Below are 18,092 nucleotides of genomic sequence, written 5' to 3'. Positions count from 1 at the left end.
CCCAAACCCAATCCGATCTGTCTTTCTCATAAGTATGTGAATGGCGCAAACCAAATGGAATCTGATCCTTTCAATTCCGATCTGTGCCACTTCCATATGTGGTCCTAAATCCCATACAGGTCAGATACTTTGCACTGCGACCTCAGTCTGAACAGTCACATCATGTGACTTTTACGTCACACAGAACATTCGTCACAATTCTGCGTTCATGGAAGTCATTTTACATGCCCGAAGTTATCAAGAAAGTTGTGAAAATTAGTCAGTGGAAGGACAATGTAAAAGACAAGACAACAAGTGTGAAGACAACGACCAACAAACACTGACTGAAACATTGGTGTGTATATATACACAAGAATACAATGATGTTTGTACACAGTCCCTCCATTCCTTCAAATGTTAAATCTCTCAGTTTCTCCATATCTCTCTCCACTAGCTTCCTGTGGTCAGATACAACTTTTGTCTGAAAAGCGAGCTCCTCCTTGCTTTCACTGTAGACCAGAGCAATGACCTGCTGTTTTTACGCTGGAACAGAGAAGCTTTTGGCTCACACATTGACCTATTTTTGCACACAGTAAGGTATTGTGGAAAGCTAAAGGCAGAAAGGACATCCCATAGTCACAGAATTTGTATTAATGATTAGTAGTGTCACTGTCTTCTCACAATTCTTGGGAACTCGCTTATCAAAAGGTTAGATAAGATATGGATGTTTGTTTATTTTCACATCAGTAAAGGGTAAAGTAAAGGGACACTTTAAGCTACATTTTTGGGTAATTATTAGGTGAAAAAAAAGTAAATAATTTTACCCACTTAACTTTACTTTTCTTGAAAATGAAATTTTATTACAATTTAAAATAATGGTTTTCTATTTTTATATACTTTAAAATATATATTTTTTCTGTGATCAAAGCTGCATTTTCAGCATCATTACTCCAGTCTTCAGTGTCACATGATCCTTCAGAAATCATTCTAATATGCTGATTTTGGAAATAGTTGACCTGTTTAATATTTTTTGTAACTTATGATACTTTTTTCAGGATTCTTTGATGAATAAAAAGTTAAAAATAATAATAATAAGTTAATTTTTTAATTAAAAACATTTAAATACTTTATTAACAATACACTACCATTCAAAAGTTTGGGGTCCGTAATTTTTTTTTCTTTCTTTTATTTTTAAAGAAATTAATACTTTTATTCAGCAAGGATGTGTTAAATTTAGAATAAGTGATAGTAAAGATTCAGCAGCACAACAGTTTCCAATATTGATAAGAATATTAGAATTAGATCATGTGACACTGAAAACTGGAGTAATGATGCCAAAAATTCAGCTTTGCATCACATAAATTATATTTTAAAGTATATTAAAATAGAAACCATTATTTTAAATTGTAATACTATTTCACAATATTACTGTTTTTTTCCCTGTATTTTTTAACAATTAAATGCAGGCTTGATGAACATAAGATACTTTATATATATATATATATATATATATATATATATATATGGACCTGCTGTAATGTTAATATTAGGATTATATCTTAATGAATCAGTTCCTGTGCAGAGTTACTCAATCCTGCTGTGGGAATCGGGGTTACTATATTTCAACTCAATGACATTTGCATATAAGGGAGATGAGGTGATCTGGAACTACTCCCAGAACTATTTTGTGCATTCACTCATCATAACCCTTATTTAAAGTTTTTTTCTTTTTTCTTTAATGAACTCTCTTAATCATTATGCATAAGTGGCAGTTTGTTGGACTTCTAGTTCTAGTGATACCACCTCTAGTCACTGAGTGAAACTAGAAGAACTAAACTCTATTATGTGTCCTTGCTTGCCGTGTGCAGATCCTGCTGCAACTTGTCAGATGGTCAAAGTTACTAATGTACAAAGTGCGTTTCAATCATTGATGATTTCTTATCTTCCTAATCTTGTAAGAACACACCCAGACACAATCTTGAATTCACGCAACTCTGCAGTCACTCATGCACAGCTAATCCTGTAAAAAACACAAGTTTGGTAATATGCGCAACTGTTAACAAGCTTGGCTCTTTGTTGTTGCAGCTTCAAACCGGTTTCGGCACAGCGGTCTCAGTAGTGAGGCCACACACCCAGTTAACACTGTTACTGCTGGTCTTTCTGCCACAGAATGTGTGGAATGTTCTCAAGGCCTGACACACCCACTGTCAAAAACACTTGTTTTTCTATAAGTTCTCTTAAAACAGATGCGGACACCTGCAAACACCTGGACAAGTGTCTCTTTTTTATAGTACTTCTGTTTCATTGCGAAACATGCACTTTTTGCTGAATTTATGGGACAGAGAAGAGACACTTCAAGGATACTTGCTCCATGTTCTCCTCTGGTAGAGCATGGTGCTACCAACAATTTGTTTAAATTATGAAAATGTAATTCACATAGGCCTACATACCGGCTGTAATTCATAATAATAAAAAATAATAAAGTCATGGTCATTTAGTTGTCATGAAAATAATCAAAATATGATCTTAATTGTCCTAAAATGTGATTTATTGTCTTATAATTAATATATTTCCTTTTTTATATAATTTCTTATTTTGTGTCTTATTTTCTGATGAAATCTGACCCGGGCGTGTTTTTGGTGAGATTCACTCCTAACATTTTTACTTAAATTTAAGAGAAATTTCTCCTAAAGTATAAAACCAATGAATGATGAGGACCAGAATCTTGATTAGATCAATTAAATCAGTCATCTTGGTTAATGACTTAGACGACAAGATGATTAAAATTCAAGCTTAAAGATATTATGATCTTATATCAGTTCAGTTATAATTCTTGATGAAACCAGACCCCGAGTGAATCCTTGTGTGATTCTCTCTCACGGATCAGTGGAATCTGGCCCGACCACTCCGGCGACACACCTTGAGTTCTGGAAGTTAATGGAGAACTGACAAAACTGTGGCATTTTGAAACACTACACAAACACTGTTAAAGCTTAGAATGCAAAAATATCAATCAATTTGAAACGATATTAACTAGGGATTAAAACGCTATTAATTATGGATGCACCAAAATAGAAAACTTGGCCTATAATTATTTTAAAAAGTAGCTTTCCTTTCACAGCCTTCACAATTTTGATGTCTATTTTCTCTTTTACAATGTAAAAAATTCAAAACAGTTATACATTTTTTATCGGTGTTTGTATATATAAATATATACATACACCAATTTGGTATAACATTATGAGAGGTGAAGTGAATAACACTGGTTATCTCTTCTTCACAGCACCTGTTAGTGGGTGGGATATATTAGGCAGCAAGTGAACATTTTGTCCTCAAAGTTGATGTGTTAGAAGCAGGAAAAATGGGCAAGCTTAAGGATTTGAACGAGTTTGACAAGGGACAAATTGTGACGGCTTGACGACTGGGTCAGAGCATCTCCAAAACTGCAGCTCTTGTGGGGTGTTCCCAGTCTGCAGTGGTCAGTATCTATCAAAAGTGGTCCAGGGAAGGAACAGTGGTGAACCAGCGACAGGGTCATGGGCGGCCAAGGCTCCTTGATGTATATGGGGAGCGAAGGCTGACCCGTGTGGTCCGATCAAACAGACGAGCTACTGTAGCTCAAATTGCTCAAGAAGTTAATGCTGGTTCTGATAGAAAGGTGTCAGAATACACAGTGCATTGCAGTTTCCCACAGACCAGTCAGTGTGCCCATGCCGACTCCTGTCCACCGCCAAAAGCGTGCCAACACTGGGCACGTGAGCATCAGAACCGGACCACGGAGCAAAGGAAGAATGTGGCCTGGTCTGATGAATCACGGTTTCTTTTACATCACGTGGATCGCCGAGTGCGTGTGTATGGCCGAGTGCGCTTACCTGGTTAACACATAGCACCAGGATGCACTATGGGAAAAAGGCAAGCCGGCAGGGGCAGTGTGATGCTTTGGGCAATGTTCTGCTGGGAAACCTTGGGTCCTGCCATCCATGTGGATGTTACTTTGACATGTACCACCTACCTAAGCATTGTTGCATACCATGTACTCCCTTTCATGGAAACGGTCTTCCCTGGGGGCTGTGGCCTCTTTCAGCAGGATAATGCGCTCTGCCACAAAGCAAAAATTGTCCAGGAATGGTTTGAGGAGCACAGCAACGAGTTTGAGATTTTGACTTGGCCTCCAAATTCCCCAGATCTCAATCCAATCGCGCATCTGTGGGATGTGCTGAACAAACAAGTCAGATCCATTTAGGCCCCACCTCTCAACTTACAGGACTAAAAGGATCAGCTGCTAATATCTTGGTGCCAGATACCACTGCACACCTTCAGGGGTCTAGTGGAGTCCATGCCTCGACAGGTCAGGGCTGTTTTGGCAGCAAAATAACACAATATTAGGTTTTTATGTTATGCCTGATCTATGTTTATTTATTTATTTATTTAAAATAAATAATAATAAAATGTAACTATAGGTCTATTATCGCCCAGCTCTTTATATAAAGTTGGATATATAACCATAACTTACTCGATACTCGCATAGACAATATATACTATGCAGCAAACGTCAATGACTCAATTGCTTGCCTACGTATATTTTTGCCCAGATTTTAATCTTCTAAATTACTATAAGACATATAGATATTTTAAAGCTGCTTTGGAACAATGTGTGTTTTGAAAAGTGCTATATACAAATTAATTTGATTTGACTTTGAAAAATCAGAGCAATGCCTATAATAAAAAAAACATATATATGGTTAAAAAACAGTAATATTGGCCGCTTTCATATTGTGCATCTCCACTACTAATGCTTTCTAGCAGATGAGAACGTACAGAATACAACATTTGCATAGAGACCGATGAATATTTCCATCAACAGCTTCAGTAGTTGCATGTGCCAAAAAATGTTCCGCTCCACAGGAGGCCTTATACCTTTCTATTCCACTCAATTCCCAGCATGTAGTTTTGTTTTCTGCTTTAAAGAGTAATGTTAGAGCAGTCACTCAGGAGTGTCTCATCTTGATCGATACACACATGGGTGTGATGTTTATCGTACTATTCACTGAGGTGTGGACTGGCTGAAGTCTCTCATAGTATGCATCACTCACAATCTACTTAAAAAACTCTTACACATACTTATAAATGTTAACCCCCATTTCTAAGCATACATAGACAGAGTTTGTTGGCTTCTTCTGAAAAGTTTCCTCCATTTTGACATACTAACAGTTATGTAAGAATTATGTTTTGCATGTGTCAAGGAAGAGCAGTGTTGATCCTGTAGCTGATTTGTTTATTATTAAACTTGCAGAATAACATCTAATAGAATTAATGTAATTCAACTAAAATTGTGCACTCCAACTACTCCGGGTATCCTCTCTTCACATCCTTGTATGCCTTTTTCCAGTCGGAGTTGGTGGAGACTTCAAGCATGCGGGAGGAAGTCATGGACTTGAGACAAATAAATAATGGCTTCTCGACTGAGATTAAGAGCGAGGTATTCGAGGTGGAACCTGTCGCCAAGATGGACAACCGCTTCTTTGGTGAGCTTCTTGCCGAGGTTTACCGCAAGAACTCAGATATTCACACCTGCATCTCCGAGCATGTGACGAAGATCCGAGGAAGGTAGAGCATGCCCTTTAGCATTTTAATGCTTTTTAAACAGTTATTTCATAATAAGTACATCTTTGCAAGCTAATTCATGAAATACCATGCTTCAGTTACAATAATGAGATGTACTGTAGTTGTGCAGGGCTATTTGCATTTCACATATTCTTTCTTAGTGGATTCCTCCCTGTGTGGTTTAAGGAGAATTTAAATTGAAGATGTGCAGGCAGATAACCCTGTCAACCACTATCTAGATGATTGATGACTTAACACTTATACTGAAAACCAATTATAGTCCAAGAGGAAATCTCACCTCTTTACTTAAACTGCAGTCACTTTCTCAAATGACTCATGGAGTGATCAAAAACCTGAAACCTCGATGCCTTGCCCTTGTCTAAAGCTTAGAGCAATGCTCAATCCAGTGATTCATGGCGAGTTAAGAGGTTCTGTACATTACTCCTTAGAAATGATTGTGAGAACAGCAACACCTCTGGACGCCTCTGCTTTAAGGCTCTTTTTTGTCATTTTGACTCATTCATATTGTTCTCTCTCTCTGCAGGAAACACCTTCTGGACCCCACCATTGACTATAAGGTAGGGAGTGGCAAATTGTTCAGTTCCTGTGGAGTTGGCAGAAAGTTTTCCATGTTGCATACAGGATTTCAAGTTTCAATTATGGTTCATTCTAAACTATCATTTCTTTTTAATTTATATTCATTTGTTCAAAAGTAAATTTAAAGTTCAGTTTATGCACACAGCGACTTTCTTACACCTCTTCTATTATGAGAATGTTTTTTTTTTTTGTGTGACATTTTTAATGGGGTATAAATTAAAAAAATATCTATCAGTGTGATACTGGTAGAACTGTCCTGATACCATAATTAGCCGCTTTTTCATTGTCGGGCCAGTGCGAGCCAGGGCTAACAACATGTTGGGCGCGGCCAATAGCCTCGGACATCAAGCACCGGGGCCAAAATCAAGTTGCGTTTCTACTGTAGCCCTGCAACGTTGCCCTAAAACCCACCTCCATAGAACAACGTCACACAACCCCAAATTTCACCAGCTGACCGAAAAATAGCTAAATCGCAAAATGAGCATGACAGAAGCGAACGTTTGGTCTTTACTTAAAGACTTAAAATTTCAGCATCGATATTTGACCAATGTTTTACAATAAAAACTGTTACAGTGACAGTATTGTGTTCATTTGTGTCAGGAGTGCACATCAACCATGCTGAATCAAGCTGGTATTTACCATTTCACATAAAAAGAGAACACACCTATTCAGTTGCACCTGCTTCCATTTATTTGTGATCACAGGAATGCACAAAACAACTCCATTAATGTGTTTTAAGTCCTAAGGCTTACACATTAAAAAAAATATTGATAGCATATATGTTTACGTCACATTTCTAGTGAGCATTTCTATACATTTTCCACAAAACTATGCGATCTGAGGAGGTTTGAGCGATCTCTCTCATCTCCCTATACTGTTATCCTTTCAGCCAGAGCAACAGAGGAAGCTCACAAAAAGAAACAGGAGTTATGAGTTATACGAGTTAAGTTAAACGGAGGGCATGTTTTTATGACATGTGGATGAATTATTCCAATATCAACAAAGGCACAGGGAAGAGACGGATAAAACTTGAAAACAAATAAATAAACGATTATCATCCTATATGATTTGTCTACATTCTTTAAGCAGTCTCTGGTATTTTCCATAAACACATGTGTATTTATTATCGCAATGGTTAGCTTAAGTAGCCTTTAGCATCGTTTTTTCACCTCCTACGGTGATCAGAAACCCCAACGGATTGCAAGGAAGTTATTTCAAACACTCGCTGGTATCTGAAAATTAGTTTTGAGCTAATTGGGTGAATTTTTTTTGGGTTCCTTGGTCGAGGAACATGTGTATGATAAAACACGTGTTTGTCTGTATGTGTGTTTGCAGGTGGAAAAAGAAGAAATAGAGAGTCTTATTCCTAAAGGTGTGTCCGAACTGACTAAGCAACAGATCCGCTACCTGCTGCAGGTGAGCGCACATAATGAACGAACGTCTGCCCTGCCCACCTCTCAGTACACCCCACCCTCAGACGCCTCTCCTGACAGCAGCAGATTATTGGCTCAAACTTGTCCCAGGAACACATGTTCCTTCAGGCACAATGGAGCCTCACAGTCTTTCTGTTTATTTCACAAGGGGCTGGGAGTACGATTAAAAACTTTAGTCAACTTTAGATATTCGGTCAAGTTTATTGAGCAAGTGTTCTTTTGAAAGACCCATAAATTCAGTAGGGGGCTTTTCTCCAAAAAAATCAAAAACAAAGTTCATATACACTACCAGTCAAAAGTTTGGAATCATTAAGATTTTTTAATGGTTTTGAAAGAAGTCTCTTCTGCTCACCAAGGCTGCATTTATTTGATCAAAAATACAGCAAAAACAGTATTATAGTGAAATATTTGGACAATTTAAAATGATCATTACTCCAGTCTTTAGAGTCATGATCGTTCAGAAATCATTCTAATATGCCGATTTGCTGCTCAAGAAACATTTATTATTATTATCAATGTTGAAAACAGTTGTGTACAATTTTTTTCAGGATTATTTAATGAATAGAAAGTTCAAAATAACAGCATTTATCTGAAATATAAAGCTTTTGCAACATTATACATGTCTATACTGTCACTTGATCTATTTAACGCATCCTTGCTGAATAAATGTATTAATTTATTTAAGTTCTTTCCCTAAACAAAACAAAAAAAAAATCAGATATTTCAGATAAATACTGTTCTTTTGAACTTTCTATTAATCAAAGAATCCTAAAAATAAGTGTTTTACACAACTGCTTTCAACATTGATACTAATCATCAATGTTTCTTGAGCAGCAAATATTAGAATGACACTGATGACTGGAGAAGTAATGCTCAAAATTCAGCTTTGCATCACAGGAATAAATGACATTTTAAAATATATTCAAATAGAAAACAGTTATTTTACATTTTAATAATATTTCACAATATTACAGCTTTTTTTGTATTTTTAATAACATAAATGCAGCCTTGGTGAGCAGAAGAGACTTCTTTAAAAACATTAAAAAAATATTAATGATTCCAAACTTTTGACTGGTAGTGTATGTGATTTACTTTTTTTTTTTTTTATTCATCAGCATATAAAGTAAATTATTTAATATAATTTAATTAACAAGCCTAAATGTGTAAAAATATAATTTTATAAAAATTATATTCAATTATTATATTCAATTATATTCAATTATATTAATTATATTATATTATATTATATTATATTATATTATATTATATTATATTAATTATATTATATTATATTATATTATATTATATTATATTATATTATATTATATTATATTATATTATATTATATTATATTATATTATATTATATTATATTATATTATATTATATTAATTATATTATGGTAGATACATATGAAGCACTTTATTTGGCAATAGTTTCATACACAAAGTAACTGTCTGTCTTTCTCTCTTCCTCATCTAGACTCGTGTGACGGCTGATAAGACCATGCGTCTTTTGATGACCACATTCAGCAGTCTCCGAGAGGAGCTAGTGCATATGCAGGAGGATCTGAGGGTGAGTGTGATTTATTCTACCACTAAACCAGCCAACAGCCACCTGTCCTGCAGAAACAGTCCCCAGTTTCCACTGTAGATAGGATGATGAAACATCAGGTTTTGCCTCGTGGGCGTGCGTTTGTTTTACAGCCCAGCTTTCAGCTGACCTTGTGTTTTTCAAGGTGTGATGCGTGTATAAACACATTCAAGGGTATGATGTAACAGCTACACAACAGCCCCCAGCACTTACTCCCAGCGGGTAAAACTATTTTATGAAAATATTTTAAACAAATGTTTCCAGTTTTTCAATTATACAAGAAAATTACAAAAGTTCATATGCCAAATATAATAATAGGCATATTGCTTCAAGTACAAATTCAGATTATTGTGATACAGTATACCCAAAAAATATCACAAAAGGCCATCCTGCTTTGTTGGTATAGCAAGGGGTAATTTCCTGTTTGACTGAACAAAGCTTCTGCTCATTTAAACATAAGCCATCAGAGGCTCACCACAAAAACATGCGGCATCTTTTCAATTGGTAAGCCAACATGGAGCAATTACGTCAGTGTCTGGGTTTGAAATTTTTCAATAATTATCCACTCACCTAAATGATAAGCTTTTAATTAAGCTTTGTGTGCAGTCTCTTTTGAAGCTAGAAGTATTGCAAACTTGATTGAGAAGTATGGAAGTACACTAAATGCACTGTGCATGTATGCATGCTTACGTGTGTGTGTGTGTGTGTGTGTGTGTGTGTGTGTGTGTGTGTGTGTGTGTGTGTGTGTGTGTGTGTGTGTGTGTGTGACTGTGACATTGACTGGTCATGATTGGTCCGTTGTAGCATTCTGATGTCATACATTTTATGTTACAACTAGGGCTGCATGATTTGGGGAACATTTTTATAAATTATTGTACTCATCTGCTCAATAATTAACGTGACTACAAAATAATAATAGTGTCATTTATTATTATTGTAATATTTTACCTTAAAATAAACAAATAACTGTAAAATTACTTCATTCTTATGTTCAACATGTCAAATTTCAACATGTTCTGTTTGTGTTCAAATCTAACCACTTCATATCTGTGTGCTGACTGCATTGTGACTATTTGATTTTTATTTGAAAAAAAATGAAGGAAAAAACATTGCCCCCCTTATATGACACACCCCCCCCAGTTCATTTTAATGGGAATTCCTAGGTGTGTGTGTGTGTGTGTGTGTGTGTGTGTGTGTGTGTGTGTGTGTGTGTGTGTGTGTGTGTGTGTGTGTGTGTGTGTGTGTGTGTGTGTGTGTGTATGCATGCAAGTGTGTTCTGCGTTGGGGATGCTCTATAGTCTCATGCCTTCATTTGTGTGTGTGTTTGTTCTGTATTGTGCCAGATTTTTGACAAATAAAAAAAAAACCTCACATTCCATTAATTCATATGGGGGTCAAATTGACTTTTTACTTTTTTATTACAATCACATAAACTCCTCGAATCCATTGACATTTTTTGTGTGTGTATTCAAAGTTCAAGTACGACCAAAGTCCTAAGGTACTTAACACTCAGATGAACACTCAATTTTTGATTTTTTTTTTTAAATTCATTTTGGATCAAAATGACATGAAGAGAGGATGAGGGTTAACTTTTATTTGAATGGAAACCGCAGGGAGCCCTTAAAGCTTCTCCAAGTTTAGGAAGATGGTTGGCACGTGTTGTCTTCCCAAATGCATGTTACGAGTGACCCAAACTCAGAACGCATGCAGAGATGATTTCATGTGGAAACGCAACTGAAAACACTAGATGGAAAACACCAGATTGCATTAAGGCATATCGCAATTTCAGTTTATTTTGATAATTTGTGCTGTCCTAGTTAAGACCACTAAACTATATATTTGATCATTGTCCCTGGCAGACTTTTTTTTTTTTTTTACAAAATTTGTAATAAAAGATGTAAGCACTTTTATTTGGTAATGAGCTCTAAAATGTATGGTAATGTGCAGTCAGAGATGGTCATTATTACAAAAATAAATAAATTAGTTAATTAAACCAGACAGGGTGATAACAGTAACAGGATAACTGGAGTCACAGTTTTGCTGTTTGTTAGGGTTTTTGAAGATATCAGCCTGTCAATGTTAGCATATAATTTGACTAGCTTCTACAGCATTTACCAATCTATAGGCCTATTTTTTACTTCCCTAACCATGCACAATTATGTGGTTAGTTGCATTTGGATTAACTGTGTGCGTTTGCAGCGCCTGGAGATTGAAAAGGAGGAGCTGGAGAGAGATCTGAGCTTTAAGGCAGATCAGGCTCTGCAATATGACAGACTACTGGAGACCGTACGTGAGCACAACAGACAACTGCAGGTACCACTTCACTTCATCAGCCTTCATCACTCCTGCCAACAATGCAACACCAATAACACTCAAATCATGGCATTATATGATTATATAATGGATTAAACGGTCATTTTAAAGGGAACATGACGTGAGAAATCAAATTAGCCTTGATCTTTTCTCTACATATAAGAGGTCTATGCACCATTAAAACATCCAGCTTGTTTGGATATTGCGGGATCTGTGACGTAACATGTCAAATACATTTACATATGCCTGCCTCCAGAGAAAGACATCGACAAATAGTTTTACATCACTGCACCACAGTGTTGCATCACTGCCCACCAGCATTCAGTCACTTAATAACTGACATTTGCCTATACCAGATGTGAACCCATTATAATCACTGATGCTGTTCTACACTGGATACATTACATAGTAAACGGTGGCCCCTTAAAAACGGATCATGTCAGACAGAGGGTCAGAATGAAGGTTGAAAAAATAGTTTTTCCACACTTATATTTGTTTAGTTTTTTTGTGCAAAAAATGTGTCATGACCCCGTTAATGATGATAACTAATAACCTGCGCATGTTATTAGATATCCATCTCGGATCTTTATTTACTTTTTTCTCTCAGGCGGCTGTGAAGGAAAGTAATAATTCTCAGCGTACTCTAGAAAGTCAGCTAATGACCTTCCAGAGCAAAGACCCCAACAAAGACTTCCGCATCAAAGAGCTGGAGGGCGGCAAGAGGGCCCTGGAGCAGGAGAATGAGCTGCTCAGGAAGAAGGTGGGCAAACCTCAGGGTCTTCTTCAAAATTCAATATAATCTGGATTTCGATTGCTCATGATCAATAAATGACCAAACTGAGTCTGCTTTGCAAATATTTACTATGATGTTGAATTATGCCCAGTTACATCCTAAATTAAACAAAAATGCTGTTTTTTTAACTATTTATTTATGTATTTGTTACACCAGCTGTGAAGTGCAACTAAGCCTATTCAAAAACCTTTATTGTACACATAACACAACAACAAGAACAGTTACTTTCCAGTCAGATACTAATGAAAATGATGATAACTTTGCCTTGACGTGCGATTGACTACATTTTTCAATAAAAGAACCAGTTTAGTCAAACGTTTGTGTGCAGTGAACACAGTACAAGATAAACATTGTTCATGGACCTTTAAACTCACTCAATTCACACTGTAACCTACATATCAAATAGAATTTCTACTTTGTATACTGTGGCTGGTCCAATCTAACTGTACATCTTATAATGTAATGTTTCAGGATTTACTATTGTTGAATACAACTATAATTAGCATTCTTACAGTTTGTGGTCACTGACACCATTGTAAAGCTCTCAAAATAGGAAACCAGACATTATACTGTGGAAATCATTGATTCTAGGGTCTTATTTTTGTCTTCCCTTCCCTCATGTGTGTTCCCTTTTTACGTTTGTGTGCATTTACGGGTGTCTCTTCCGCAGTTGGCAGGGCAGTGCAGTAGTTCCACTGTCCAAATCAAAACACAGGAGCTGTCTAGAGAGTATGAACAGATGCTCAATGATCTACGGGAGGAGAAGGACAGAGAACTCAAGAGCCTGCGGGTAAATAAATAAACAAGTATATAAACAAACAAAAAATGCAAAGGAGTTTATGAATTTGTACTCCATGTACAGGGTTCCCGCTTCTTAAAAGTCCTTGAATTTCAGACACTTAGATTCAAGGATGGGAAAGTATGTGAAAACAAACTTTCAATGCTTGAAAGTGCTTGTTTGAATTAAAATTGGACTGAATTTTGCTAGGGTAGCATGATGCTATTACAAAAAAATGGCCTTTATACACTGCCAAAGTGTTTATAAAGTAGTGCTTTGTTTACAGAGGTAACTGGGGTAACTGCTATATTTCTAATGTTTCATAAGTGCTTTCAGAGATCGAATTTGCGTTTTCATTCAGCAGATCATCCATTTTTGTTTAGACCAATGTGCACTTTTCGTTCCATTTGACTTCCATTCAAAGCAAGCGAATGCATCAGACCGGAAACGCAAGCTCATGCGAAAAGTTTCACATTTCACTGCGTTCCAAAGTTCAAGCTTGGTGAACTCTGAGCTGCGAATTCGCATCACATAACGACGTGTGACCAGTTGAAGATCGATACGTCACGCCGTGACCTCTTGACTGAATTAAAAGAACGATATTTTTGCGTTAAAGTCAAGTGTATGTATATAAAATTAATATGTATAATCATTTATAATTTTGATTTGCCTTTTCTTAAAAATTGGGTTGAAATGTGAGGTTTTTATAAATATTATAAATATATTTATAAATATTTGTTGATGTCAAAACGTGTATTGTATTATTTGAACTGAAAAGTTGTTTAAGGGTGCTTTCACACTAGCACTTTTGGTGCGCACCCGGGTTCGGTTGACGTCAGAGTTCGGTTCTTTTGGATGATGTGAACGCAGTCTTCCGAACTCGGGTGCGCACCCACGAACCGTACCAGAGTCCACTTAAAAGGGTGGTCTGGGGTTCGGTTCATGTGAACTCCGATACGGTTCGCTGCTGATGTGAACACAGTCGCACTAAATCGCGGAAGTGAACCGCTATTAATGACGTATGATTTGATAAAAATGTGTGTTTGTGTGAGTTTCACTCATTTCCCTGGTGTGCGTGACTGACGTACTGCAAGCAGAGCGCTGTAAATCTAATTTCTGCTCGTCTTCAGCACTCTTTAGAGCATTTGGAGTACATTCGCGGCAGATAGACGTACCTTTGGTAACAAAACCAACGGTTCAAAAATATAAAAGTGAGGTGAGCAACGCTATGCATTTTGCCACCTTCTCGCTTGCCGTCGTTACCAAGCAACTGAGTACACAGCTGCTGCTTTGATGACGCAAACGCACCCTGGTACGGACCCAAATAATATAATATGAACACAGTCTAGCGGGGGCAGGGGGAGGGGGGAGCAATCGAACTTGGGTTCGGTCCAGGCAATCGAACCAAGTGTGAAAGCACCCTAAATATATATTTCAATATTTATTTGTGCAGGTCTTAGAAGCTAGAGTGGGTAAACCCAGCCCGATCTGCCGGCGATTTGATTTCGCCCTGCAGCTCAGGCTGGAAACCTGTAAATTTTTCTATCCAGCTTCTGTTACAAATTTGCGGGGACCAATCACAAACTGGCTTATCCACCTGGCACGTTATTGGCGGGTTTAACACGATGACGGATAGAGAAGCGATGGATTGTTGGTAATTGTTGGGATTGTTTATAAGCATCCTAAAAGGCCTTTATAAAATGACCAGTATGTGAAAGACTCAAATGTTTAAAAAATAGTTAAGAGACAAGCTATTTCATTCAGTAATATAGTTAATTTTCCAAACTGTAGGCTGTGTATGGTTGACAAACAATTTAGGTCAGTAATATACACTGCTGTTCAAAAGTTTGGGGTTGAAAAAAAAATATTATGCTCACCAGGGCTGCATTTATTTGATCAACATTACAGTTAATACTGTAATGTAATATTGTGAAATATTATTACAATTTAAAATGATTGTTTTCTGTTTTAATATATTTTAAAATGTAATTTATCCCTGTGATTTTAAGATGAATTTTCAGCATCATTACTCTTCAGTCTTCAGTGTCACATGAGCCTTCAGAAATCATTCTAATATGCTGATTTGCTGCTCAAGAAACATAGTTGAAGCAGTTGTGCTGCTCAATATTTTTGTGGAAACCATGATACGTTTTTTTACTTGGATACTTTGATAAATAGAATAAAATAGAATTTATTTGAAACAGAAAGCTTTTAGAACATTAGAAATGTATTTAGTTTACTGTCACAATTGAATGCCTTTTTGTTGAATAAAATGTATTTCTTTATACATTTATAAAAAATCTTACTGACCCCAAACTTATGAATGTTAGTGTAGAATTCTTCAAATGCAGCCCATCTAGTCAGAACTATCTATTTTATGTGTATTTCTTCTTTTCTAGACTCAGCTTATAAAAATCCAGACCGAGCGCACCATAACACACACTTCTGACAGCACCTTGGAACTGCGCATCACTGAGCTCCTGTCCAAACTGGAGCAACATGAAAGCCTCATCAAACATCAAGAGGAGGTACTTCAACATACGCCCTCATACAGAAATGCTTTGTCAGTGTTGCTTTTAACAAGCACACAATGTGTTTGTCATCAGATCTACCATGTGATTAGGCTGGTTTTTCCCAATTTTTCCTTGAGCTGAAATTTGACAGCTTGGAAACCTGCTGGAAAAAAACATAAAGCTCAATGAGTTGAGGCAGTTCCTATTTTTGGCCTTTTATGTCTTTATTATTAGATAGGACAGTGTAGACAGGAGACAGGGACCAATGTGCAGGAGGGAACAGGACAGGGAAAGGACCTCGAGCTGGTACTCGAACTCAGGTCACCTGAGGCACATCTGTGCCATATGTCCGAGTGCTGCCCACAAGGCTATTGCTCCGACAGGTGGTCCCTTTTTTAACCATTTTGTTTTCATTGTGCTATGTAATCAGGGCTTGACATTAACACCCGCCAAATGCGGGTGGATTTCAGCAGTGGCGTGTAACACAGTCACGTCCACTTTGGCAGGTTTATATACATTTTTCAATTGTAGTCTTTTAACTACTTATGCTCTGGGACCATTTTTGGGGATTTCCGCCTTGAAAAATGTACCCTGCACTGCAGACAGTTTGGGCTGTTTCCACTAGATTCCAGAAAATACTAGAAACATTTTGTCTGTATCATGTTGTATGCAAGATTTATTCAAATGGATCTGAAGGGAGGAATATTACCTTTTTTATGTAATCCCCAGTTTTACCCCAATCCCCCCCCCATACCCATATACAGTGGTATAAATACAATATCCCAGTGTCATTACATTCTTTTTTCCAGTGTTTGCTGATATATGCTGGAAATAACCAAAACTATCTGCAGGGTGCTAGAACACACAAGGGCGTGAGATAAACACTTTCAAAAATGAATTTGTAACCAAAAAAATAAAAAAACGCCTATTTTGTTTGGCTGTTTTTTTATATTTTATATGTTTGTTTATTATATCACACACAACATTTACTATAATATTTATCACTTTCATAAGTGTTTAATGTAATGTCAGGGTTTTCTGTAAAATGACACAGGGATATTGCATTTATACCACTGTATATGGGTATGGGGGGTAGGCGGAAATGACATAAAAAAGGTAATATTTCTCCATTCGGATCCATTTGAATAAATCTTGCATACATGATACAGACAAAATTCTTTTCCCCAGTATTTGCTGCAATCTAGTGGAAACATGCAGGGTGCTAGAGCACACAGGGCCTGAGTTACACACTTTCAAATCACCTTACCTTAGCCCGATTCACAACGGTAAACTTGTAATAATGTATTATAATTTAAGTACTGGTACTGGTGGATTTCCGCAGGAAATTATTTGCGTCATTACGTCACGTCTGTATACATAAAGAAGGAAGCCTACTAGCCGGACATCGCATGTGAGGATGCTGCAGGTGGCGGATCATTTATAGCCTTTTCTCACAGCAACTGGAAAAATTAAATGTATCATTTTGATGGTGGATACGACAATCATCAACTGGAGATTCACCTGTTGTGAAAAGCAAAAGATTAGACTGTACAGAAATTAAGGCTGAGAAACGTGCCGATGCACAGCCCACCTAAAGATGATAATTCTGCAACTAACTGCAATTGCAGGTTTCAAACAAAGATGATGACAAAGAGGCAAAATTTATGGATTGCAGCTTTAAAGGGATAGTTCACCCAAAAATGAAAATTAGCCCATAATTTACTCACCCCCAAGTCATCCTAGGTGTATATGACATTCTTCTTTCAGACGAATAAAATCTGAGTTATATTACAAAAGTCCAGGCTAATCCAAGCATTAGAACAATGATTAATAGTTGCTCTGTTTTTGAAGTCCATAAAAAGTGCATCTGTCTGTCAAATAACGTGCTCCACGCGGCTCCGGTGTGTTAATAAGACCTTCTGAAGCGAATCAATGCGTTTGTGTAAGAAAAATATTCATATTTATAATTTTATCAAGTAAACTTTCGACCGACCGCATTCCATGGAAAAGTGTTGAAAGTGAAACTCAAGATGCGTACGTGACGTCATGACGAGCGGTCCTGGTCGCGTTAGTCTTTCGATCGGCAGGGTAACTTTCAACAATTTTTCCATTAATTGAAAAGGGAAGGCGGTCGGACGAAAGTTATAAATATGAATATTTTTCTTACACAAACGCATCGATTCGCTTCAAAAGGCCTTTATTAACACCCCAGAGCTGCGTGGAGCACGCTATTTGATGGGCAGATGCACTTTTTATGGACTTCAAAAGCAGAGCAACTATGAATCCAATTCTAATGCTTGGATTAGCCTGGACTTTTGTAATATAACTCAGATTTTATTCGTCTGAAAGAAGAATGTCATATACACCTAGGATGACTTGAGGGTGAGTAAATTATGGGCTACTTTTCATTTTTGGGTGAACTATCCCTTTAAACAGTCAAATACACACAAAATAATGTCAAAATGTCCTTGGCGAGTATTCGCGTAAACA

The 18,092-nt window shown here is 36.9% G+C and overlaps 1 protein-coding gene across 1 annotated transcript in view; it reads left to right on the top strand.

Moving 5' to 3' along the window:
• Window positions 1-18,092, top strand: part of pof1b (POF1B actin binding protein) — a 34,858-nt gene that overhangs the window by 10,070 nt on the left and 6,696 nt on the right. The window contains exons 3-10 of the mRNA XM_079834750.1: window positions 5,369-5,586; window positions 6,128-6,161; window positions 7,516-7,596; window positions 9,095-9,187; window positions 11,405-11,518; window positions 12,126-12,278; window positions 12,982-13,101; window positions 15,489-15,617. Of these exons, the coding sequence (XP_079690876.1) occupies window positions 5,369-5,586; window positions 6,128-6,161; window positions 7,516-7,596; window positions 9,095-9,187; window positions 11,405-11,518; window positions 12,126-12,278; window positions 12,982-13,101; window positions 15,489-15,617 (942 nt within the window). The remainder of the gene's footprint in view (window positions 1-5,368; window positions 5,587-6,127; window positions 6,162-7,515; window positions 7,597-9,094; window positions 9,188-11,404; window positions 11,519-12,125; window positions 12,279-12,981; window positions 13,102-15,488; window positions 15,618-18,092) is intronic.

The sequence above is a fragment of the Gobio gobio genome (genome assembly GCF_949357685.1).
Source record: "Gobio gobio genome assembly, chromosome: 14".
Lineage (NCBI taxonomy): Eukaryota > Metazoa > Chordata > Actinopteri > Cypriniformes > Gobionidae > Gobio > Gobio gobio.
The sequence above is the reverse complement of the archived record's forward strand: the minus strand, read 5'-3'. Positions and strand labels throughout refer to the sequence as shown.